We start from the raw sequence: 24,736 nt of genomic DNA, 5'->3' as shown, positions 1-24,736 counted from the left end.
GAAAGAAAGAAAGAAAGAAAGAAAGAAAGAAAGAAAGAAAGAAAGAAAGAAAGAAAGAAAGAAAGAAAGAAAGAAAGAAAGAAAGAAAGAAAGAAAGAAAGAAAAACATTTCCAGACCAATTAAGTGAAAATTAACTTACTATATATTCAAATATGTGTACGTGGGAACTCCTGCTGATGTCACCTGTAAGACATTCTTTGAAAGCGATGGGGGCACAGGGGACATCCAGGCATAACAATGTCGTGTTGTTTGTCAACGGCATCACAAGGGCATGACGCGATCCCCGGGAGGAGTGGGCTTCACAATGTGCTGTATATGTACGATAATGTGTGCATCTTGATGACAATGTGACAAGCGTGTGTGGTGGAATAAACAAGAGATTGGATTCTGTGGTTGTGAGGAATATCAGATGGGTGCACAAGCAGCACTTGGATTAAAGACCTCAGCAAACCACGAAGTCCAGGAGTGTGGGAATCAAAGAATAAAAAGTTAACTGACATGGGTGAAAAATAGTGTGAGACTGCCCTCTAGTGTGATGGAGAGCATTTTGTATGCGTCGTGTGTGCGTGTGTGATTCCTTTGAACTCCAGCATTAAGATGCTAAAGATAGCATCTTTCCAGGCACAGTGTCAGTGTACAGTAGCTTGCCTTAACCTATCACGAGGGTCGAGTAATCACAGCCTTATTGGTGCTGTGGTATCGGATTCCTGAGCATTGAAACATATATTTTATTTGATTGACATTGATTAAAATAAATGCTTTTCATATGAGTCACTTAATTTGATTTTTAGTCAGTACTTCATCAGGGTGGATATGAAAAGTCTCAGGACCAGACAAGGGGCGGAAAACTAACAGTACGGTACTTCATGACTGTAGTTTTAAAGGGATAGTTGACTCATTGGGCCATTTTCAGCTGTAAAAAGTTTATGTTTTGTCCGGAATGAATTTGATAACTTCATTATTTTTCATGTAAAATTATTGCAAGTAAAAATGTAAAAAAAAAAATGTTTTTAAAGGTATTCATTGTACTTTTTACTGCTGAAAATGGCTCAATGAGTCAACTATCCCTTTGAAGTATATTGAGTATTTATTTTTCTGACAGCTTTTCCTACATTTAAAAACATAAAAGAGTCTTAAAATAACTTCACACACCCACACTTCACAAAAATCTAGAACGTCCCAGGCAAGCTAATTAGCATTTTTTACGGGTAACAATAGCAAAACTATAAAAGAATACCCGACCTTGTTTTGATGGCATAGCTCTTGTTATGGGTTTAAATCTCGGCTACTGCCTTCCGTGTGGAGTTTGCATATTCTCCCCTTGCTTGTGTGGGTTTTCTGGCGGGAATTCTCGCTTTCTCTTGCAATCCAAAAACATTTGTTATAGTATGTTAATTTAAAAATTGTCCAAAAGTGTAAATATAAGTGTGAATAGTTGTCTCTCTAAATGTGCCCTGTGGTTGACAAAGGACAAATATAGTTGTATTGTTGTTGTTTTTTATAAGATTATCCAGAATAATTGGACTTAAGCAGTAATTTAAAAAACAACAGCAACATATTGAGCAAAAATGCCATTGATGTGTACCTAATTAATTACATTGTTAAAAGTAAGATACAAATAAAATTTTGAACATTTTGAGGCAAGTAATCTCATTGACTGTATCTGAATATTCACTATTTTGTCGAAGAGTTGCTTCATTGGCGTAAATCATGTGACAACTCCAACTTGCAGCACAGACAGGCGAGTGCTAATTAAAGTGATATGCCAGTGAGAGGATTTATATTTATACCTCACACATTTCTTATCATACACGACCCCGCCGACCCTAAAAAAAAATGCATCCCTCTATACCACAAGAAGGCGCTCTTGTCATGGGGTTTTCACAAAAGTTAGCATTATGCAGTTCATATATGTGCTGACAAAACAAAAAGATCCCTATCGTAAAACATCGACTAGATTGATTCTTTGCCAATATGCCATGAGAGATCAACTATCAAATTACAATTAATTGGTCAGAAAATTATTCACTCACAGATGTATCCATGCCAGCGAGGCATAGTGCTACATAGGCAAAACAATTAAATGGTCTTCCGCTAGATGGCAGAAGGTACATAAATAACATACACATCCACTTGAGCGATATTTGGGGTTGATGGTTAGATAGATAGATAGATAGATAGATAGATAGATAGATAGATAGATAGATAGATAGATAGATAGATAGATAGATAGATAGATAGATAGATAGATAGATAGATAGATAGATAGATAGATAGATAGATAGATAGATAGATCAAAGTGTAATGTTATTTATAGTAATACAAAATGAATATAAATGTAAACTGCTCAATAACACTTAATGGCGTACTGTCTACATTTTACGTGGCCTGCCAGCTCCGGGGAACACTTGGAAGGAAGATTAGAACCAGATGTTGAATGGGGCGTAGGGGCCAGCCAATAGGGAGCGAGGCCATTTGGTCTGTGGGAGGAGCTTCAATGTCTTCTCTGAGCTCCGGAGTACTGTATCTCTATCAGGTAGTTGAAAAACCAAGAAGGTCACTAGCAGCAGCAGCAGCAGCCACAAACAGCAAGACATTACCTTTCAGTCCTAAGATATTTTCTTCATTGTATGTCGTGTCTGGATATGCACGGTGTCTGCCCTCCATCATGCTGAGCACGAAGGGTTCATGCGTGGGAATGATGAGCGCCGCCGTGGGAATGGACCGCAGCAGGGTAGGAGAGAGACTCCAAGCCGCCCTGGCCGGGTTGCAAGAGCTCCATCTGCTTCGGGACAGACAGGGCGACATGGTGAGCTGGGCCCTGAGAGTAGACCGGGAAGAACCGGTCACTCGCGTGCACGCCGGCCCGGAGGACGCCATGAAGATGGGGGCAGAGGAGCAGCGGTTGGAGGCGACCCTCACGGCTCTGAAGCAACAGCTGGTAGGAAGTTGTTCAAGTCATAACAGAGAGTAGTTGAGATAGAAGTCTGGCACCTACACGCACTCTGATGACAATATTTGAAATCACATAAACTTTTAATCCTTTAGTATGAATGTTGCAGTCAGCTGATGTGCATGCCTTGGTTTGTTAGCAAACTTTCAAGCCCTCAGCTGGAGATAGGAAGGAGTGGAGTCATAAATCAGGTTCATTGCTGCAGCAAAGTATAGTGTGTGTTGTTGTAGGCTGCAGGGGGTCAGTCGCAATCATTAACCGCTAATGCCAGGAAATAATAAACTGAAGGCTGGTGTGTTTTTTAGTAAATAGTGACAAACTGTGCTGCCCATGAGTGTTGCTGACAACTGGCAATGTGAGGTCCTACCCGAGACAAGTTATAAACATTTGTGAACAGGACTATTATGCATGCCTAAGCTACACTGATTTGCTGTGTGATACATGTGAATTGCTGAACCTCTTAAATTATTTTCACATGCCATCTTAAATTAGCCATATACCGAATTTAGTTAAATAAGTCACATTTTTGCTATATATTCTAAACGCTTTAGTTGTAATTACAAGGGGAAAAAATAAATGAGTATTAATATAACAACATGATTTAAACGTGTAATTATTTTTCACCCGTTAACAACTGTAAATAACGCCATACCTTGGCTGCAAAGCAAACAGTCCTCCATCCCAACCCCCAATCTTTGCTCCTCTAAGCAGTTTATACAATGGCCAGCCTTCGCTGTGGGGGAGAAATGAGTTACCCACCACTGCTTTTCCATGCTCCCCCATGTCCTGCTGGGGTTAATAATCAGCCACAGCTGAATAGCGCCTCTTTTTTCTAAGGACTGTACATTAGTTGTCTTTATCTACAAGTGTGTTTCTTGAACATGTTACGGGGTTTGCCTGAAAGAATCTATTTTTCTTACAGTCTCGTCTTCGGAAACAGGACGTAGGACTGAAGTCTCACCTGCAGCAGCTTGACCAACAAATAAGTGAGCTGAAGCTGGATGTAAGCAAGGCCTCCACTGAGCAACTGGAGAGTGACAGCAGGCCAAGTTCAGGTGTGTGTACTCACTTTACCCCACATAACTCCACATTTAAGAAAGAAAGCATGAAGTCAATTGAGTTTTGCCGTTAAGTACTTGTTCTCTCTCCAGGTTTCTATGAGCTCAGTGATGGTGGCTCTTGCTCCCTGTCAAACTCGTGCACCTCCGTGTACAGTGAGTGCCTGTCAGCCTCCCAGACAAGTCTCCTCCTCCCTCCCACAAGTACGGCTAATTCTCAAGTTAGCCCTCCATTACAAGCCGACGTGTACCGTCGTCGTTCAGCCGATGAAGGCGCAACCCACCCCAACCCTACTCGGACAACAGGCCTTCATCTGGGAAGCAGCAGGATCAGAGCAAGCTCTGCTTTTACTGAACTTGGACGACCGAGACCTGTGTCAACAGGTAGACATTTCTCGATCACTCTTGTTTAATTTAATGTAGCAATAAAAGGCATAAGATCAAGTGAATTGAAACCCATATAGTAGCCAACATTAGGTAGTCACGCTTTATTTGATGAAATAATAATGTGCGCCTTTATTCAGATGAAAATTCTCATTTTATTGACTGGCAGGTGTATTGATCAAATTACTGTACAGTATAGATCTCTATGTACACTTGACTGCTAATGTAATTTAATGTTCTAACACAGTGGTGTTCAAACTATGGCCAGTTGGCCATTCGTGGCCTGACAAATTTTTTTTTAAAGGGGTTTTGGGTTATTCTTTTGACCCAACTTTTTGGTTTACATGCATAACCCCAAAAAATTGGTTGGTCTCACCAAAATAAAAGAATAAAAAGTTGTTTCGTGGGTTACTAATTTGAACAATTTTTTGGTTTACAAAGTAAATAAATAACCCCAAATATTGGGTCGATCCCCCAAAAATGGATTGTTTTGTGGGTTATTCATTTGACCTAACATTTTTGGTTTGAATGAATAAACAAAACCAAAATGTTGGATCGGTCCCTTTTTGATCCATTTAGTTTTTTCTTACCCAATTTTTTGTTTCTTATGCACAACCCAAAATGTTGGGTCAGTGCCCAAAGAAATTCCTTTTTGTTCATAAAAAAATAAAATAAAATTAAAGAAAAGGTTGTTTGGTGGGTTATTCATTTAAACCAACTTTTTGGTCATTTTTTTGACCCAATTTGAGTTATTTTTGACCCAACTGTTTTTCGAGTGCATAAATTAAAGTTTTAAATAAAAATCACCCTTCCTTCCTTCTACTGTATTTTCCTGTATGCAGCCCCTCAGAGGAAAAAGTTTGCTCACCCCTGCTCTAACATTTAACATGTCATGTGAAAGCTTAACTCATGTTCTATGCTTGCTGTGTTTCCCAGGTGACCTAGACAGGATGATAACTCAAGGACTGAACTATAAACCAGTTGATGCTAAGAAACCACCAATGTGCCCAAATCCAAAGATCCCTCCAATGGACCCTAAATTCCAGAGCAATTTGATGTCGCGTAATGGAATTGAACTGTACCACTACCCAAGTCCTTTGCATGCCGTCGCCCTCCAAAGTCCCATCTTTTTCCATGGTGTGTTATCGGCTGGACTTCAAGATGGCGACAAGCCCCCAATGGGTGACTCTACCATGCTCCAGGGTACTGAAATGGGCTATGATACCAAGACACTGGGTTATATTGACAAACTCCTACAGCGGACCTTAAACAAATCCCACATTCAAAAAATCCCTGAGGTTATGCAGACGCACGGCAACTATCAGCGGGAACCACCTGAAGTCGTAACTGCGTTTCCTCAGAAACCGGTATCTCTTCCTCAACCTCCTCTAACTCAAGTAACGAACATCATGCCACTAGATAATGGACAGAAGAGACACTGCATGACACATTCCGGTCCAGAAGCAACTGATAACGCAGGCCACCTGGTCTCATATGGGCATTCCTATCCTGCTGTAATGAGAGAGTACAGCTCTGATGAGGTCACTACTTCATTACCGAGGAAGAAGGACAAAATGCATGCTGGTTTTATATCGAGGGGCCACACAGAAAAGACATGTGGAGAATGCCTACAAACGAGGCCCATAGAGAAGAAGGGTCACAGACAAAGACCGGTCTTGTCTCACAGTTCAAGCGCGGAGGACAGTCAAGTCTTTGAGGTGCAAAATGTCTCCCCCCAGTTTGTCCACGCCAAATTTGTCCCTGCTGGAACTCAGAGGGTCAAGGTGAAACAAGCTGACCGTAAAACCAAAGCTATAAAATCCAGACGAAAGAGCAGCGAGAAGCCTCGCGCATTGAGGCAGCAGCACGGCTACTCATTTGGCGAACGAACCAGAGAATCAAACGGGTCCAAGGCTGACCCAAGAAGACCAGGAAAGGTGAAGGTCATCCAGAAATACACTCACTGCCCAACTGAGGAGCACAAACAAGCTTCAGGCTCAGACTCAAGCCAGTGTGGCCCTGGAATAATCTATCCTCACGCTGTCTATCCAAAGCCACACCCTGCTCCAGCTGCTAGCAAATCCGGCAACAGCCGCAGATTGGAGTATGAGCAGCCTGCGGAGCAGAGGAAGAAGAGGCAAGGGGCTGCCAAGTGGTTATCTGATGGGGAGAAGTTCCGCCAGAGGTCTAAAGAACTCTTTGCACAAACACCTGGGAGTCTTCATTTAGACCACAAAATGAGTGCCAAGTCAGGCCAATGGATAGGACCTCATTATCCCTTCATGTCTTCCATGTCGTCTAACTCATTCAATACCAAACTCAATACCAGATACCCCCCAGCACCTTATCATACGTCCAACCTCTACCCACCTCGATGCGAGTCCGAGTACTCGGCTGAGTGCAAGTCGCTTTTTCACTCCACCATTGCCGCAAGCAGCGATGGGGAGTTGAGCGATAACACCACCAATCGGTTTGGCGATAGTGAATCCAGCCAGAGTTTCCAGTCCTTGTCCGACTCTGACAGCAGCCTGTCCGTGGAGGAGGGCGACCTCGAGGAGGAAGGCGACCTGGTATGGGCCGAGGCTTCTCTGGGGCCCACTGCAGCCGGAAAGACCCTTCAGCAACTCCCACCACCAGAGCCCTCAGCTTGCCGCATCAAAGCTTCACGAGCCCTGAAAAAGAAGATTCGGCGCTTCCAGCCTGCTTCACTAAAGGTCATGACCTTGGTGTAATACAGTTACCGCAGACAAGATATTTGTCACGGGGGAAAAAAACGAAGAACGGTGCGAAACTAACATGGAAAACTCTCACCTCATGTAGCACCCTTATTTTTTCAGTGCACTGATTGTTTTTCATTACAATTCTTTAAGCTCCGCCTACTGCCTGAAGCCAGCTGGGATAGGCTCCAGCACCCCCGCGACCCTAGTGAGGATTAAGCGGTTAAGAAAATGGATGGATGGATGAATTTATAACCCCAACTTTTTTTGTTGTTGTTGTTGTAAAAGCATGCTTGTGTAACACAATTATACTCACACTTATTTGTAAATATTTATATTATTGTAATTCATTTCTCAATGCATGTCATATTAGTCATGCTGAAAATTTATTATAGGCATAAAAAAATGTGTACATTGACAAGTAAATCCAATATTATTTCATGCAATTGTATATATTGTTGTTACTGCCTTGGTTTTCGTTGACTAACAATCCATGTTTCTTATAATAAACTACCAATTAATAAATATTGAATATTGCTTTGGCGTTTTAATACACCCTTCACTTTCACAGTGTATCTAATAAATATGAGTTTGATTGAGCTAACAACATTCTGTTGACTGTTATGCATTTGAAAACTAAACATCTTGATCCTAACAAACATCCTGCTCAGGCTAACCAATTTAGCACAGATATCTGTAACAGCTCCTTATCTGGTTTCCTGATTCGGACCAGCTGTTGGCTTAATAAGTTGCAGATTCAACATTCGACCCAGACAGTCATGCTTAATTAGTGAGGCGAAACAGGACTCAGACATTCAAATGGAAGTAAACACATTTGCGCTGAAGCACTAAAACTAACAATCACCACACATGAATGGACATTGCGATGATGGTAGGTGAGAGAGTTACAGCTAAGTTGACTGAGCTTGTGGACTGGGGAGGGAATTGATGGGAGCTTTATCGTTGCTGAGCTGTGAAAAGGAGATTAGACAGTTGAGATAAAATTTTGCTTTCAAATTGAATTTGAAATTCTTTTAAAGATTCAGCCAGCAAAAATCTATTAGTGAAGGTAAATTGTCTAATGACCAACCTTTCAAGCATCAAATCTCCTGTGGTCATATGTAATAACATTTTCTCCCATAAAAACACCATTTTCACCTGAATTTTTAAGAAGCTTACAGGGATGCCATACTCAGTGGTTCATCAAATTTTACTTTTAAATTGTGTTCCCCTGCAGCTATAATCACTACAGAGGTTCTTTTAGTCTCATTCTTCTTTAACAAGAAACCTTTGCTCCCTAAGAAGAAAAGGAAAACTTCTTAGAGTTAAAGTGCACACTGAAGGGCAACTGTTCTTTATACGCGTCACAAGATGTGGGTCTAAAGAGCAAAGGCCTCAATTCACATCAAAGTTAGCATTTTAAATTCTACAAATTGCTTCAACTGAATCAACTACTTGGGGTTTGTATGCCCTCTGTCCTCTCTATGTGGGTGACAGTGAGACCTTGGTGGGATTAGAGATGCTGTTCAGAAAGAGCTGGACTTAACTTTGATGTTGGCTGAAGCAGGACCATTGTCAGCTTGACCTTGTGTGTGCTGGCTGACCTTTGCAGCTGTAGCACTGGCTCATCTCCAACTTAGAATGTCTACAAAAGAGGGGCCAGGGGGCCTTTTTATATCCTTGCTGTCTCTGGGATCTTCTTTTCATGTTCAGCATGTCTGTTTTACTTCCCTTTTAGTTGTCAATGGGGTCCAATCATCTACAGCTGATTAAACTACGTTCTTGCCTTTATGAGGAAATGTAAGTGCATAGAAATACTTTTAATAATACTTTTTTTTTTTTAAAAACAACGGTCTTGGAGACAACTGGGCCATGAATGCACAGTTGTGTGAGTTAAATATTTAAGGATACTATTACCTGGATATTTTATTAGCCTTGAAGTTAAGTCGATGTATTTTGTTTTAAAGGTGTGAGGCTCTTTCCGAAATACTCCCCATGGGTACCTGTCAAGTCATAATGAAGGACTGCAGATGTCGTGTGGGATCTCATTACACAGATTGTCGTTCAGGCGCTCTGATTCTGACATCAAGTGCAAGAACACACATGGCCAGATGTCAGTTCTCATCAATATCATACACGTTTGTGCTGACACCACAAAGACTGCTGGAAATATCACGGCTAGTTGCCAAAGCAAAGAAAGAACGAATCACGGCTCTTTTCGAGAACCACGCATCTGAGTTTAATCAGATGGAGCTCTGTTAAAAGGCAGGGATTTCTATATTGTGGCTAAATTAGTTTCTAAAGGGATTTAATAGGACGGGAAATATATTATAGCAGCAACTGGTTAGTTTGGTTACTAGTACAGTATGGCTAGATTTCATGAATCACAATGAGGTTCCACTTGCACATGTTCTAAAACCCAGTCAGAAGCACATCGTTGTGAATATTCAAAGAGATATACAATAGGTAAACGTGCTCTCGGCACTGGAAAGGATGATCACTCAGGTCATTAGAACGCAAGTCACTGAGCGGCTTTAGACAGTGATCTTATTACATGTTACGCATAAGGTCACCGAGCTACGACTCTCGCTGCTAGCACGACAGTCAAAACGTAATTATATTGTCTAAAGTTGCGTAACAAAGTAACCAATCAAAAATATCAGTTGTGTATTGTCACACCGCTTCAAGAATTCTGTGACAGTGTGACAAGTGTGAAACAAGAACAACATTGCAAACAAACGCAAAAGAGAGCATAGAGAGGACTAAGAACAACAAAGGGTGTGCCGCAGACAGGTGCTAATTAAACTTTGACTTGGTTCATTTGAGCCACAGTTGGAGGAGGGGTTCTCCTTTTACGTGGGGATGAGGTAATCCCCAATCCTAATTTATACCAGCCCGTCACAGTCTGTCTCCAGGCTCATCATAACACACCTCTTTGCTCTACCTCAGGGGTCAGCAACCTTTCCTGTCAAAGGAGCCATTTTAGGCCAAGTAAATAACAAAAAAAATCTGTCTGGAGTCTCTAGTTTCATTTTATTTTACCTTTTATCTACATTTTTTGATTTGATTAGATTTTTATTTTTCATACATTTTTAGACTGTTCTCCCTTTCTGGCAAATGTCTGACTATTTTGACAATTTTACGGACAGATTATATTAATTTCTGGCCTCTCTTTTTCCTTTTTGGACATTGTATAGCTATTTTTGTACTTCTTTTCCTGTCTTTTTTGCTATACATTTTCTGAAAATTTTTGGCAACTTTGTGAACATTTTATGGTAGTTTTCGGGATTTTTTTCTCTTTTGTTTTTAGACATTTTATAGTTAGTTTTTGAATGTTTTCTTTTTCCTTTCATTTCTTTTTTTTAAATAAATTTTCTGACAATGTAAACATTTGAACTCTGCCATTTTTTAATATTTAATTATTCATGTTTTATTTAATCACTAGTTATATTATTTCTAAACAAAAATCAAAATAAATATGCAAAAAACAGAACAAAACAAACAAAAAGACTAACTTCTACTAATATTTTTAGAGATCCAGGTGCAGACCCCTGCTCTGTCTCTTCACCATTCATCTTTATTTCCAGTGCAGCCATTCATATTTACTGTACCATTGGTTTATTGCAGTAAAGCTTTTTGTTGTTGTTTTTTAAGAGCTGAACATAGTCAGTGTTTATCTTGCATTGTTTCTGGTTTATGAATATTTCTTCTGTTTCTACTGGGTGCTTTTGAGTCATGTGAGAGGCGATGTGACTTCTTTGACGGAAAAAAAAACTTGGGAAGGGGAAGCCAGGTCTTTTTATAGATGTAGATTTGGGACTGGCGGGGAGGGACTCATTAATGTCCAGCTTTCCACTGGCAGCAGCGAGGATATCAAGCTTTCTTGTGGAGAATCAGCTTACATCAAGTATTTAATTTAAGTCTAATGTATAAACTTAACTATATAGATCAGTTACGTTCAGCTAGTATAAATATCCTTCTGTTGCATAATAAATAATCATATTGTATACACCTCTCTAGCTGGGTACTATTAGTTATGCCTGCACATATTTAAATTTATATATTTTAGATTTGTAGATAATGCACTTATTAAGATAAACATGCCTTCTTTATGGGGGATGGGTTCTATAGTATATTTTGTCCCTTAGCTAACTGTACATATGAATGGGGCTGGACTGGAATGTCCAATCTCATGAATGTCAATTGTCTGCAGCCGGATTTAAAGATCAGGCTTCTCTGGTTGTGTAGAAGTGGACAATGAAGATAGAAAACAGATTTCAAGACATTGAAAGTGAAGGAAAAGAAGTGAGCAAGACAAATATAAAAGAGACGTGCATTGAAGGCCAAAGCAAATGGTGAACAAGCCAAAAGAGATTCACGCTGTCCGACTCGTGCAAGGCTTAGCAGGCCCTTCCTTTGCCACCACCTGCTCCTCTTTAAGCACATCCTGTCATTTAATAGCTAATCCCTTCATTCACTCCACTGTGTTTGCTTACCATTGTTTCAACTCCCTTCAAGCTGTGGTCAAGGGGTGGTTCAAAAGTTCGCAGTGTATGGAGAGCACGCACACTCAGTGACTGAGGGCAAAGTGAGTGCATTTGCCCCTGCCAAGCAATTGTCTAGTAGAGAAAATCCTTGCGCATGTATGCGCAAGCAGTGTTTGGTTGGAACCTTTGCGGCCAAGGAATTTTTTGCGGTGTAATATGTGTGTGTGCATAAAAAATTTTGGGGGAAAATGGGCGAGTAATGATACCTAATATCAGGCCGATACTGTTATCGGCCACCCTTTTGTGGCTGTTTTACGATCATTACGAAATGCCACATTGGGATACAGTATATAGCTTTCATTAAAATTATCTGTTTTGGCGGGAAATAATTTTGTATCAAAAGTACTTGGTATCGTTACTTGGTATCAGTGACTACTCAAGCTTTGAGTACTCAGACTGCTTGTACTTTGTAATTGTACTTTGTTAAAAAAAAAAAGAGTCAATATTTGTGTCATTATGCTCAGTTACATTATTAGCACGTTTGTTATGCTGTTCATGGGACTGCTGTTGATCAATGTGTCATTTTCCAACTGTAAAGTTGGGAAAATTGGAGAGAATAACAAGTAATTATACAAGAAATTAACCAGTAAACTTAAAAAAAAAAAATACACATTTTACATCTTTGGCTGTCTGAAACCTGTTGGCTTTACATTTGCCTCAGTCTGGCTGATGCAACTTTTTGGGCTTGAGTAGGCAAAAATAATCACGCCATTCTGGCAGAAGCAGTGGGACTGTGCGCACATTTCAAAAGAGGCCATGCGCTCATCAAGGGAAGTAGTGAGTGTTTCTGTTGAATGCATGGTGCTTCCTCTATTATCAGACTCGGTTTCTCTGTAAGGATGTCCTGACTGTTTTATGAGCAGGATGTCCTGTGTCACTTCAGAGGATTGCCTCTCTTTTGTCGACCCTGAAGGCTCTCAACTACTCATTTCAGCTGTCCCGGCCCCACATGTGTCCTTGGGCTGGGACTATCTTGCATTATCTTGCTTTTTTTTTTTTTCAACTATGGGGTTTGTCTACTTTACCTACCAACAAAGCCACTTAAATCTCATGGTGATCAAAAACAAGGCTGCTCTGAAATGGTGAGTGTGAGCTCTGGAAGAGGACATCAAAAGCGCAGCAAGAGTGACAGCTGGTCCTCCTCTTGGCCAGGCCCCCTGATAAGATCAGAGTGACAGGAGTACATGGGACCCTACAGGTACCCCCCCTACAGCCCCATGGCACTCCTTTCTGCTCCCATATGGCCACTAACAAGTCCCTCACCTACCAACGTAAATTCCTCCTGACATGTGACCCTTTTTTCTTCATAGATCCCCTGAGTGATCAATATTAGACTTTTACTGAAACTGTATATCCAGGACTATTATTGAGACAGTGACAGAGTTGTGGTTTTTGCCTTTATACATCACCACAATTAATTTTAAATAAAACACGTAATTGAAGTCTACAGGTTTCACGGGAATAAAAAGTTGAGCATTTGATTTGTGTTAATCATTTTTTGCAGAGTACCTCAATTTTCAGAGCAATGTGCGGTCCATTCCCTTGTTACTTTTTTTCCTTTTTTTTCTCTTTTTTTTCTTTCTGGAGAGCTCAGTATTGTTCATTCGGTAATTTTACCGATTTGACATGTCCCATTCCCTTGTTACTTCAAGACAAATGAAATATAAAAGTCTGGAGTTGACGTCACAACTGCCAATTTGGACTCAAACACTATTTCAGGACAACACAATTTACAGACTATGGCTATGTGACAGTTTGGTTCATTCTTAGGAGATTAATGCGCTTATACTTTTGGCCCTAACTATTGTTTATCTGTCTTGAATTACACTACTAAGAGTATTTATCCATGCAATTTACTTGATGCAGATCTCTCCACTTCCTTCCTCCACACTATTTGGCTGCTCTTCACGTGTGACTGCTCTGTTCTACAAGAGGTCATAAATCCACAGCAAGCACTTTCACAATGGCTGCTGGAAATCTGGAGCTTCCTTCAGTAAAACCAACAAAAGGCCTAATGGATTCAAGTCTGACACTGATTAAAATATTCTAGACTTAATGCAAAGATCCCTGCTTGTCTCTCTCCAAATGTGCTTGAGCCTTTTTAAATGTCAAGTCTGAAAGTGTCAATATTCTATTAATTTTATGATCACAAATCCACTATTTTATGGCCTGGGTTTAAATTCATTTATTTTAAAGGAATGTATCTATGTTGGAGCGCATGATTAAAGTCGAAAAATCAATACAGATATAACTCCATGTACACAAACGCACAATACATTTTCCAAAGCATGTGAGGCTGTCCAATTAAATTTTATTCAGCAGGGGGAAGTTGCTTATTACTGGGCAAAGTGTGGCATTTCCTTGGGGTCAATATTGCTGTTTGGTTTGTTCGCTTTTGTCTCTCAGGTATTGTTAGTGATTGGCTTCTTCTCCCCAGATGAAACAGAGAAAAGCTCACAGGTGCAGTGAAGAGGCTCCCGTCACTGTGAGATTGCAGAAGATGCTTTCTTCAGCATGCACAGAGTTCTGGATGTCTGCTCTGCAGTTTCACTTATTTCATTAGTGTCTGTTTTTTTTGGGTTTTTTTATACTGTTTTTGTATTTCAGGGCAAAAAAAAAAAAAGGCAAACAAACATGATACTGTGAAGCATACAAAGGTAATCTCAGCCGACTCCACTAACAAGTCGCAAGACTCCCTGAGGTCTTGCCTCTTGAGTGATTTGGACAAGCCGCCCCTCTCTTAGTGCAGAGGTCAGGGGTCATGCAGGGAACAGACTGATCGAGTCTTTGCACCCAGAAGTTCAGACAGCTGTCACTATCTACCCAGAAGTATGGAGCACAGATAATCACTGTGGTAAAATCACTTCTTCTTTTTTTTTTGCTCAATTCCATATGTAAAAACACACAAGAGTGACAAATGATATAACAATATCATGTGTTGTTGGAAGATTTAAATAATCCAGTTAAAAGGTCAAAAGTTTGAAATGGTGCATGGTATGTTATTTGTATACATCATACTGATGAATGTTTCTTAGAAACATGACTCAAAGTAACTTATGGGGGAGGGCTGGCCATAACCTTTTGCACTGAGAATAGGAAGAAAATTTATCTTGTGATGTAAGCAGGAGAAAGCAGACAATAGATTGGAGAGTAGGAGGCATCAGTTTCTCATAAATTATATTTATTTAGAATAAGACATAATGATATATTTCAAAGCAGTGCATCAAGACAACATATGGCGTATCTTCCTTTATCTTCCCCTGACAGTTCGCACCATGGCTTCCTGGCATAAACAAGTTAAATAAAAAGGTGGCAACTGGACTTCCTTTTACGGCTGTTAAGATAAACATTAACACCTGACGGTGAATGTGCTTCAAGATAAACCAAGCCTAATGCATTTGATTTATTGGGCTACAGGCACAGATGACGGCATCTGTTGAGAACATTTTGTGTGCTGGTCATGATGTTAAGAACACAGATGGATAAATCTTAACAATCTGGACCCACGGCTCAGTGAAAAGTCCCCCAGAGGGCTGAATGGTGACATGTGGATGATATGTTTATATGGACTGTGTACCCATGCAGTAAATCACAACAGGTCTGGAGTGTAAGGGGGAATGACAGTCTAAACTGGGGCCCCATGTGTTTCTAGAGAAAATGGGGTTAGTTTGGGGCTAACTTTGTTACTTTTAGGGAGGTTGACCCAGCTGGTTTGACCCCAAAGTTTCTTTGAACAGGACAACCCAGGGTGACACTCTTGACTAGTTTGTTGAGGGATTTACACATGAAGGACAGGATTTAGAGGATCTCAGAGGACTGCTTGCAACTGAGCTCCCTCATCTTTTTGAATGAGGCATTTCAGACATTAAAATCAAAACAGATGAGCTTCACTTGCGCTGCAGCATGTCTCCCCTGAGAGGAAATATTGCTGGTGAGTGAGTTTCCACAGATCTGGATGAGGTCAAGAATGAACTTCAAAGAATCGTTGGTAAACCACATGCTCAGTTTGTGGCGAAAAGCCTATCTCGACAGGTTGGATTACGATACAAAAAGAGGGGGTTTAGTATTCAGCAACTCACAAAATATCACAAGACAACACAAAGTAAGATTAAAAAACAAGATTAAATGCGTCTACAAGCATTAATTTAGCAACACATCATACAAACATGCTTAGATGTGCCAGTTCAAAGCATCACTTATAACTCATGCACTACATGACCTCATCGAGGATTATGTGCTTGGCGCCACTTTGTAAATACTGCAATCATAAAAGAACGAAGAAAATATGGCAGAGAGGATGACAGGGGTCTTATAGGCTCCAGTCAGGCTGCTCACCAGCATCCGGCAGGCGTCATATAATAAAGGTTGACACCCACGCACTCATGGCTCCCTGGCAGATCTATGTCATTGATTAGGGTTGTGTGCACTTAAGTGGGATCAATGCCCAACCCTTTTCATTGCTGTGCTCGTAACGATCTTTACAGGCATATTGTCCCTCTGTGAGATCCATAAAAGTTGAGACATCCTTCGGCAATATGAGAGTATGAAAACAACAAAAGCTAAACAAAAGAAGGCAGTCATTCCATTCGACACAATGACTTTTCAGCTTGCCGTAACACTGTTTAGAATAGCAAACCTGAGCTCTGACTTGTTAACTGTACATACTGTGGATGCTCACTATACACACATGAAAAGAGCATTGAATTATTGGCCTACATACTGTAGGTAAAGCTCCATTATCAAAGGTGGCTATTTGACATCTTGTTTACTCTCTTAGGCCACTTTCTACAGCACAGCAACAGTTCAGTTTGCCACAGCTGTTTCCCCACTTCAAACAGTACAGCAGGAATGTGCCAAAACCACACCAAATTGAACCCACCATGAGGATGAGGCTATCAAAAAAAAACATAAATGGAGGAGAACATCGAGCTCCTTCTGCTTCTCGGCATGTATGAAACATTTTAGCAAATTGTGCCACGACAGCAAAGAGACTGTGGAGTAGAATTTTGCAATTGTGCATCTGCAATGGTATTTTTGTAATTAGCCAGAAAGTTGATTTGAAATGATTTCAGGCACCTATATTGTATTTACATCAGTTTTAAAGGGGAAGTCAACCCCGACAAAAATTTCTCGACAATATGTTCTATGCAGCCCCACTGGTCTAACTACGATACTCTGGTTAGTATTGCATTAGTGGAATATGAGTAAAGCAGCAAAATCCAGCAGTTTTTTAATCAATATCAGAAGGCAGCCATTTTGTTACTCTCTGTCGAGTGAAAATGACATCACAGCTGCTCAGGTTTCAGGTAACAACCAATCACAGCTCGGCTTCAGAAAACAGGTTGTTGCCTGAGCCCTGAGCAACTGTGATATCATCTTCAGTCGACAGCAAGTGGCCAAATTGAGATGGATAAAAACGGCTGGATTTTGCTGCTTAACTCATATTCCACAAAAGTAATATTAATTAAAATGTCATGTTTAGATTAGCGAGGTCACATATAAAATATTGTTGGCAAGAATTTTTTAAGGTTGACTTCCCCTTTAAAAGTCAGTTTTTTTTTTTGGATTAAACCAATTATATGATTAGCCATGAAAAAAATAGTAAGTGCAACCCACTGATAAACTGTCAATACAAATATTGAAAGAGTACCAAAAATGTTTTGGCAAAAATCAGCTTTGAATGTTCTTTGATTATGTTGTCACAGAGCATTTACGTTCTACTCCGTTCCTGTGTACACTCTATGACTACATTAGCATGCACTCGCTAACCGTTTCAAATATTGGCAATATTCAGATTTTGAAATGTCATGTTAACACAAAAAAAACTGAATGTGCTCCTATTCATCTTTTTAAAAACCCGCTTAAAAAGGCGCCTTGGTTGCCCTTTTTCAGCTCAGTGGACTAGTGGTAGAGTGTCCGCCCTGAGACTGGGAAGTTATGGGTTCAATCCCTGGCTGGGTCATACCAAAGACTCTGAAAAACGGGACCCATTTGCTTCCCTGCTTGACACTCAGCATTAAGGGTTGGAATTGGGGGGTTAGATCACCAAATGATTCCCGAGCGCGGCCGCTGCTGCTGCTCACCCCTCCCTCAGGGGATGGGTCAAATGTGGAGAATGAATTTCGCCCCACTTGGTGGGTGTGACAATCAGTGAATCTTAATCTTAATTTGAATTCAGTATTTGGTCATATAAACACACTCAGGGTACTGCCATTGAATGGAACATTGGTTTGTGTTCTGCACATGCGCTATTTGTCAGGAATCTTACAGAGGAACTACTTACACGCCAGCCATCTTACGTTGCCACTTGCTAAGCAAGCAGAACTTGAAAATATTACTCTGCTGTTTTTACATTATACATTATGACTGTGGTGTCTTCCTCCACCTACTGTGATTGATACTGTAATGAAAGGGTGGCAGAAACTTTTTGGCAAAAAGTGTTATGGTTATTTGGATACCTTTATGCCTTTTTATAATGGGTGCAGTGCAAAAAAAGGTGCAACTGTAAGTGAATACAGGGCCTGGGGGTTGTGCTACTTTGGCTCGGATGTGGTATCCAGATGACCTTTGCTTTGGTCTGAGTAGAAAGGGGGGGGGGGGGGGTCATCTGGCTGGGGTGATCCATGGTCATGCAAAACAAATGCCAGAGCATATCCTGTGTCAAAACCCAGGGTGTAGTTAATGCAGCCTTATCTACAACCTTAAGATAAAACACCAAGATTAGAGTATTTACATTTGGTTAATTTTTTTTATCCCGCCTGGCATTCCTTCACAAGCCTCAAACAAATGCCAAGTCTCTGCAGTGAGGCCCTTCTTACTTTGACAGACAGCCCACAAGATAAAGTTACACCCTATTGCACAGGAGGGCACAGCTTGGACATATCTCAGTGTGTCTCCAGCTAACAAACAGCCCAGCTCTCCAGGAGATCCCCTATGTGTTGTCATGGCAGTCTTCCAAACACAGTAGGGATGCATTTAGGGGCTTTGTATTTCCTGTGTTTACCAAGCGTCTTGGGCAATCCTGCAGTGAGGCGCAGGATGCCTTCTCCACAATGGCAGCAGTGAAGTTGTTGGATCCTCCATGGAGGAACAGCACACACACAGGCAGAAGAGGGAAGCTAATCCCCGATGACAATAGTGTGCAAGGCCAGAGCTGTTATGTCACCTTACCACGGTGGTGGCTCCAAAGCTAATAACAGACACTTAACATTCTCCCTCATCTTACTTGAGCCATCACACAAGTAGACAGAAGTAATCATTTGGTGCGATGTTGCACATAGGCTTGGAGATCTTCGTTGGCCATAAGTGGATTTGTCAAGCAGGAAACCAGGCTGTATTTAGAGAAGGATCTAAGTAAAGGTCAGAGGATCTGATCTGTTTTTAGCTTGACATCAGCTAATATAGTACAACGCGATTTGGGTTGGAGATCTAAGTGGCTTTTCCAGGTGTGAGCTCAATTTGAGACATTGTTCCCATTCACCAAGCACGCAATAAGCACCAGTAATGGGCTACTGTAAATCATTAAAACCCCAGCAATAGTGGTGGCAGGGGACTAACTGTCATCAGTTTGCATCTGTCTTTGTTAAGATCAGCTCAATTATGCGCTAATGCGTTCTACTGTTTAGCATAATGAAAAGCTCTTCATGTGAAGTTGCTTCCAAGACAATAGAAAGAGTCTGCTAACAGCTGTCATTCGGGAGGAATATACTTTATTATCTCTCTGGCTGCAACAACAAAAAAAGTTTAATGATTCAATTTAATTGTTTTTTTATTAGCTTGTTAATTGGTGGTACATTTGTATGTATTGTATATTATGTATCATATAACTAACATAGATTAAAACAAATTAAATGCATGACATTTGTGTCATGCATGTAAATATGATGGTCCATATTCAACAGTTTTGCACGCATTAGTCATCTTGCAACCAGGATATTCAATGGCTTTTTCTTCTAGAAGCCATCAGTGTACAGGAAAATATTAGCTTGTGCCTAAATATTTCTAGAGTCCTCTGCTGTGTCTCTGTTTTATTTGACTTCTCAGTTCTGTAACTTCCAACTGCTTTTATATTTCCTGTTTGTTTTACTGCCCCCGAACGTCTTCCCCTTTTCTTGTCCTTTTGTTTGTGTTTATGCGTTTAACAGTTAAAACATGAAGTTGATGAACAAGAGAAACAATGCAAGGCCCATCACTTGGTTTTATTTGACTTAATGAAACACTCTTCATTCATTCAAAGCATGAAGTGCAAGAGACTCATGAACCAAAGAGAGGGTCCGTTTGCTTTGCGTTGTCAGCTGACTTGTACTTCACAACACATTCCTAGTGTTCTTCCATTTCTCATAGCAAAACTGACATTGCAACCCCCTGCAGAGTAGCGTCCTTCATCCCTCAGTGAGTCTGCTGTCTAATGAGCGGCTTAAAGCCATTACTTCACTGCACAGTGCTTTGGTGTTGCCGTCATGTTATACAGCCTATCTGCATTTGCCTCATTTCAGCTTAACTGTTTAAAGTGCTTTTTAAAGTGAACGCTGAGGGAACTGAGTGGAGGCTGGGCTCCATAATTATGTGTATTTGCCCAACATGCACTCAGCATAAAGCCTGTAAGGAAGCTGTCACTGCTGCATGATGCTAATCTTTAAATTTGGTTTTACTATGTGACGTTTGCATGTTCTCCCCATTTTTTTTCCGGGTACTCCGGTTTCTTGTTTCTGGATGGTTGGATGGGTGGATGGATGGATTATCATAAGCCAAGTAGCAACGTGTGTATATGTGTAAAAAAAAAACATCAATGACGCTAAATATTCAGCAGCAGTGCTTGGAAAATCAAAACAATAATTCAAATTGCTGTATCAGTATATCAGAAAAAAAGCTCCCTAAATCATGAAACTATTATATTTATTTATTTATCTATATAAAAGGGGCATTATCCTATTTTCAAATGTGTATACATATTTTACCTAACCTGCACTTATGGATATTGCATAATTGTATCTCGTCTCATTGAAGTAATTATAAAATGAGTAGGCAACCAGCCAGTGCTATTGCACTCACAAAAATATTTCAATCCTAACTTAAGATTCATGTAATTTTTTGTTCTTTCTGATTTTTTTACATGACAAATTCCCATTTACTTTTTTTTTTTAGATCATTTTAACACAAACCTACGAAATAAACCTTATATAATACATATTAATTAGTCTAATAAAGTCTATTTATTTGAAATGCATAATCGACAGGTTTATGTATTTAGTATTAATAAAGTATAATTACTCAAAATTATTAATAATGAGAGTATTTATTTAAAATACATAAAGGATATTCTTAGAATTGCATAATAATCTTGTTGCCTATACACGATAAATATACTGCTATGTGAAAAACACTTATGTCCGTTTTTTTTTTTCATGTTTTTGGGACAAAACTGAATGCAGACATCCCAAAAACATTTTTTTTTTAAATTATACTTTATTAATACTAAATACATAAACCTGAGGATTATGCATTTCAAATAAATTGGTTTAATTAGACTAATGAATATGTATCATAGAAGGTTTATTTGGTAGATTTGTGCTAAAATTATCTATAAATAAATAAATAAAAGTAAATGGGAATTTGTCAATACAATACACAAATCTTAAGTTAAGCTTGAAATATTTCTGTGAGTGTGTAATCATAATGCACGATTACTCCTAAGTACAGGTAAAGGTAAAATGATATAATACATTCATTGCCCTGACAAAACAATAAAACCCAAAAATATATTTGAGTTACATACAGCTAAATAACAATATGAAGTGGTGCAGATAATCATGCTGTTTTGAGCAGACTGTGGCAAATCAAAGTCCTCTTCTCACACAAACGCAACATGTCTGAAATGAGTTTTGGTGTGGATCTTCTCCCTCTTGCTGTGAGGTGCTTTTTTCATGTAACACCCATTCACCAAATGTCAATTGGCAAATAAAGCAGAGCCCACACCCAGAGAAGACCCTGATTAAGATACCAGTTCTCTTTAGACAGGGTGGGAGGCAAGGAGACGCTAAATGTGGGTAAATAAAGAATTATAGACCTTTAAATGGCTGCAAGCTCACAAACACACAAATACACAAGGTAACGCCACAGCCACTACCTGAATGACAGTTGTCTTATTTATGGTTTGCTTTTTACACACAAACTTCAGATGCTTGGAATATCACCATTATCACTCCATCACAATATAAAAGGAGAAAAACAAACTGAGGAAATATGCTAATAAATCATCTGCAGCACAAAAGGTCCTCATCTCTGACAAGATAAGGTCACTCATGACAAGCCCCTGGTAAGTAGACAACATTCCTTTGTTAGCTTTTGAACCTTCTTTTTGCTGCGGGGCTTTTCTACTCCTCCAAGAGGACCATTGTTCCAGTGTGGTCTTCACAATGTCTCAAGTGTGTAGCTCATCTGCAGCGCTACGTGCCTCTGATCCTTGATTTGCCATCTGAATGGACTTGGACGACATAATCAGTATCAATTGAAGTTATCATCAAGTAAAGCAAGGATGATGAAAACAGATACAATACTTGCCTTCCACGGCATAGTTCGGTCCCCCCCCAAAAAAATCTAAACATGTAGCATTCATGAAGTGTAATCAAAACATAGTTATGATGATAGTTCAACTACTCTTAAATAAAATTATACATGCACACATACTGTAAATGTTAAGTAGGGATGCCTTGCTCAAGGGCAAAGAGGTTGGGGGGGGGGGGGGGGGGGTTGAGCCAGTATAAACTTCACAGTCCACATTCTTTATCACTCATTCACAGGTACCCTTCATAAATGTACTACCAACAAAAAAAAATCACTGCACCAATCCCATTGCTTGAGGAACAATGCCCAAATTATATCTACTCAACATGTTCTCATTGAAAAGCTCGTCATGGGTTCAACCCCTCAAGTGTCCAGAGTGCAAGCAACAGAAACATCAAAAGATTATTATTATTCCTGTTTGATCCGCTTTCCTTGCCTGTTGTATCAATTATTCCGGTTGTCTTTTTCAGTGCTGAATGAAGCTTTTCCAAAGTTTTTGTGGTTTATTTTTAATTTGTGTCAAAGATCTATCTAATGTAGACTACTGAAAATGGGGATATAAGTACCGTTGCTTATCGCAAGTTTCAGGGACATGTAACAGTTTCCCATGGAAATGGAGATCTGTGCATTACCCTTCTTAACTTGATGTTTATTCTATAATTATGTGGTATAAAAATTGTACAGTACGTCATACGAAATGTAGACTCCCAATGCCGCAACCCACCACAGAGCCACATGCAAAATTTGTTTTTCACTCCCTGTCTTCTATGCTGCTTATCCTCGCTAGGGTCGCAGGTGTGTTGGAGCCTATCCCAGTTAACTTTTGGGATAGAGGCAGTGTACATCCTGCACTGGTCACAGCACTGCTTCATTTCATTCATGATCAATTTATCAATGAGTTTGGTTGGAATGCAAATAACCTGTGAAATGTGCTCCTGTCCAGCATATGCTTAGTTATCTCACTTTAACAAGCCCAACGGGAAAACCACAACACAACAATGTGCATCTGGTTGTTTACAGAATCTAATTTGCTTTCCAGGTCCTGACCATGCTGTCCACATTGAATAGCCCCTATCAAACTACACGTGCACACTTTTAAGACACTACCCTCCCCCTGCACATTCACCCCATGTTACGTTCCTGGAAGCTTGCAAAGAAGTAATCAATGAGTCATGTGTCCTGATAACAGCCAACTCCCTATGGGGCATCTTCAAAGGGCTCCTGAGGAGATGGAGAGGGAGAAGCATTGCTCTCCATGGGGTAATTACAAGTTGGAGCTCAATGGTTTCTTCTTCTTTTCAGAAGCGAGCTTAAAGACAGTCCTGTAAACAATTGAACGAGTTCTGTTAGTGCAGCAGGAGGCTGCTTCAACCACTGTTCTCCAACTGGTGATGCATGTAGACCAGTCATGTACACAAACGCACATAACATGGCACATGTACAGTACTGTACCGCACTGTATTGTGGTGCAATAGTTACTAGGTGAGAACAATATACAACAGCTGAATAGGCAGGAGACACACATGGAGACAATTTCATGTTTGGTGCAGCTGAGTACACGGCTGTCTGTCCCGGGACAACCAAGCCAAGTGTTTTTGTGCTACTCGGTTAAAAGGGTAATAAACTAGGCAAACAACACTGTCTGGCAGTCTTATAGTATTTTGTTTGTCTACCCTGCTTGCATCAAGTGCTCATTCAATAATGCAACTCATTTATTTCTTATAGACGAAACATTAAATCACAGTCATTCAAAAGAGAATTTCTATGTTTGTTAACTTTGAGGCAAAAAAAAAAAAAGACACCGCAGCAGCTGCACAGCAGAATCAAGTGACGCACATCTGATGTGTATTTAGGTGAAACATTATCACAATATCCATGAAAGCTAGATAATCAGCACTTGAAAGACTGTGACTAAATTGAGACAGCATGACTGAGGACATCTTGGGTTATAACTCCTTTAAGCCTTGTCAGCACAATAGTAGAAAAAGCTGAAGACAAACCATTAATTAGCTCCATGTTATGAGACAGTGCCATAATGCAGTGCTTGAACATTTAACCAATGGATAATTATTTTCTGTCAAGAATTAAATAATTGATTAATTATTATTATTATTATTATCATCATCATCATTATTCATATTATTATCATCATCTCGATATATTGCATTGACGTTATACGTCACTAAATAACTGCAACCGAATAGTTCATTGGTTGATAAACGAAAAGTATCATTCCAAATGAAGCTCTAGACTTACCTAGTTAGTGGGTTTACTTAATTAAGTGGCCCATGAGTTTAGTGAAAGTGTGACGCCCTGACAAACGTTAAGAAATGATCAGCTACTACCCCCTTGTGGCCATGAACAGAGAGTGCAGTTTAGAAAGGGTATTCATTGTAGCTGGTAGGTTCAGTACATAAAATAGTACTTAATATTGAAAATTTAAACTGTAACGTCTATTGTAATGTTGTAAAATTCATGAAACCTAATATAATTATTGGCTACGAAACTATTAA

At 39.9% G+C, this 24,736-nt stretch overlaps 1 protein-coding gene across 1 annotated transcript; it reads left to right on the top strand.

The window, feature by feature from the left end:
* Window positions 1–2,583: 2,583 nt before the first annotated feature.
* Window positions 2,584–7,632, top strand: dact2 (dishevelled-binding antagonist of beta-catenin 2). Its single transcript, XM_077582144.1, has 4 exons — window positions 2,584–2,942; window positions 3,877–4,009; window positions 4,106–4,396; window positions 5,333–7,632. The coding sequence occupies exons 1-4, from the start codon at window positions 2,670–2,672 to the stop codon at window positions 7,126–7,128; spliced, it is 2,493 nt and encodes an 830-aa protein (XP_077438270.1). The 5' UTR covers window positions 2,584–2,669; the 3' UTR covers window positions 7,129–7,632.
* The last annotated feature ends 17,104 nt before the right edge of the window (window positions 7,633–24,736 follow it).

Source organism: Vanacampus margaritifer, chromosome 12 (genome assembly GCF_051991255.1).
Source record: "Vanacampus margaritifer isolate UIUO_Vmar chromosome 12, RoL_Vmar_1.0, whole genome shotgun sequence".
NCBI classification, from domain to species: Eukaryota; Metazoa; Chordata; class Actinopteri; order Syngnathiformes; family Syngnathidae; genus Vanacampus; species Vanacampus margaritifer.
Note: the sequence above shows the minus strand (reverse complement) of the source record. Positions and strands in the feature narration are given on the sequence as shown.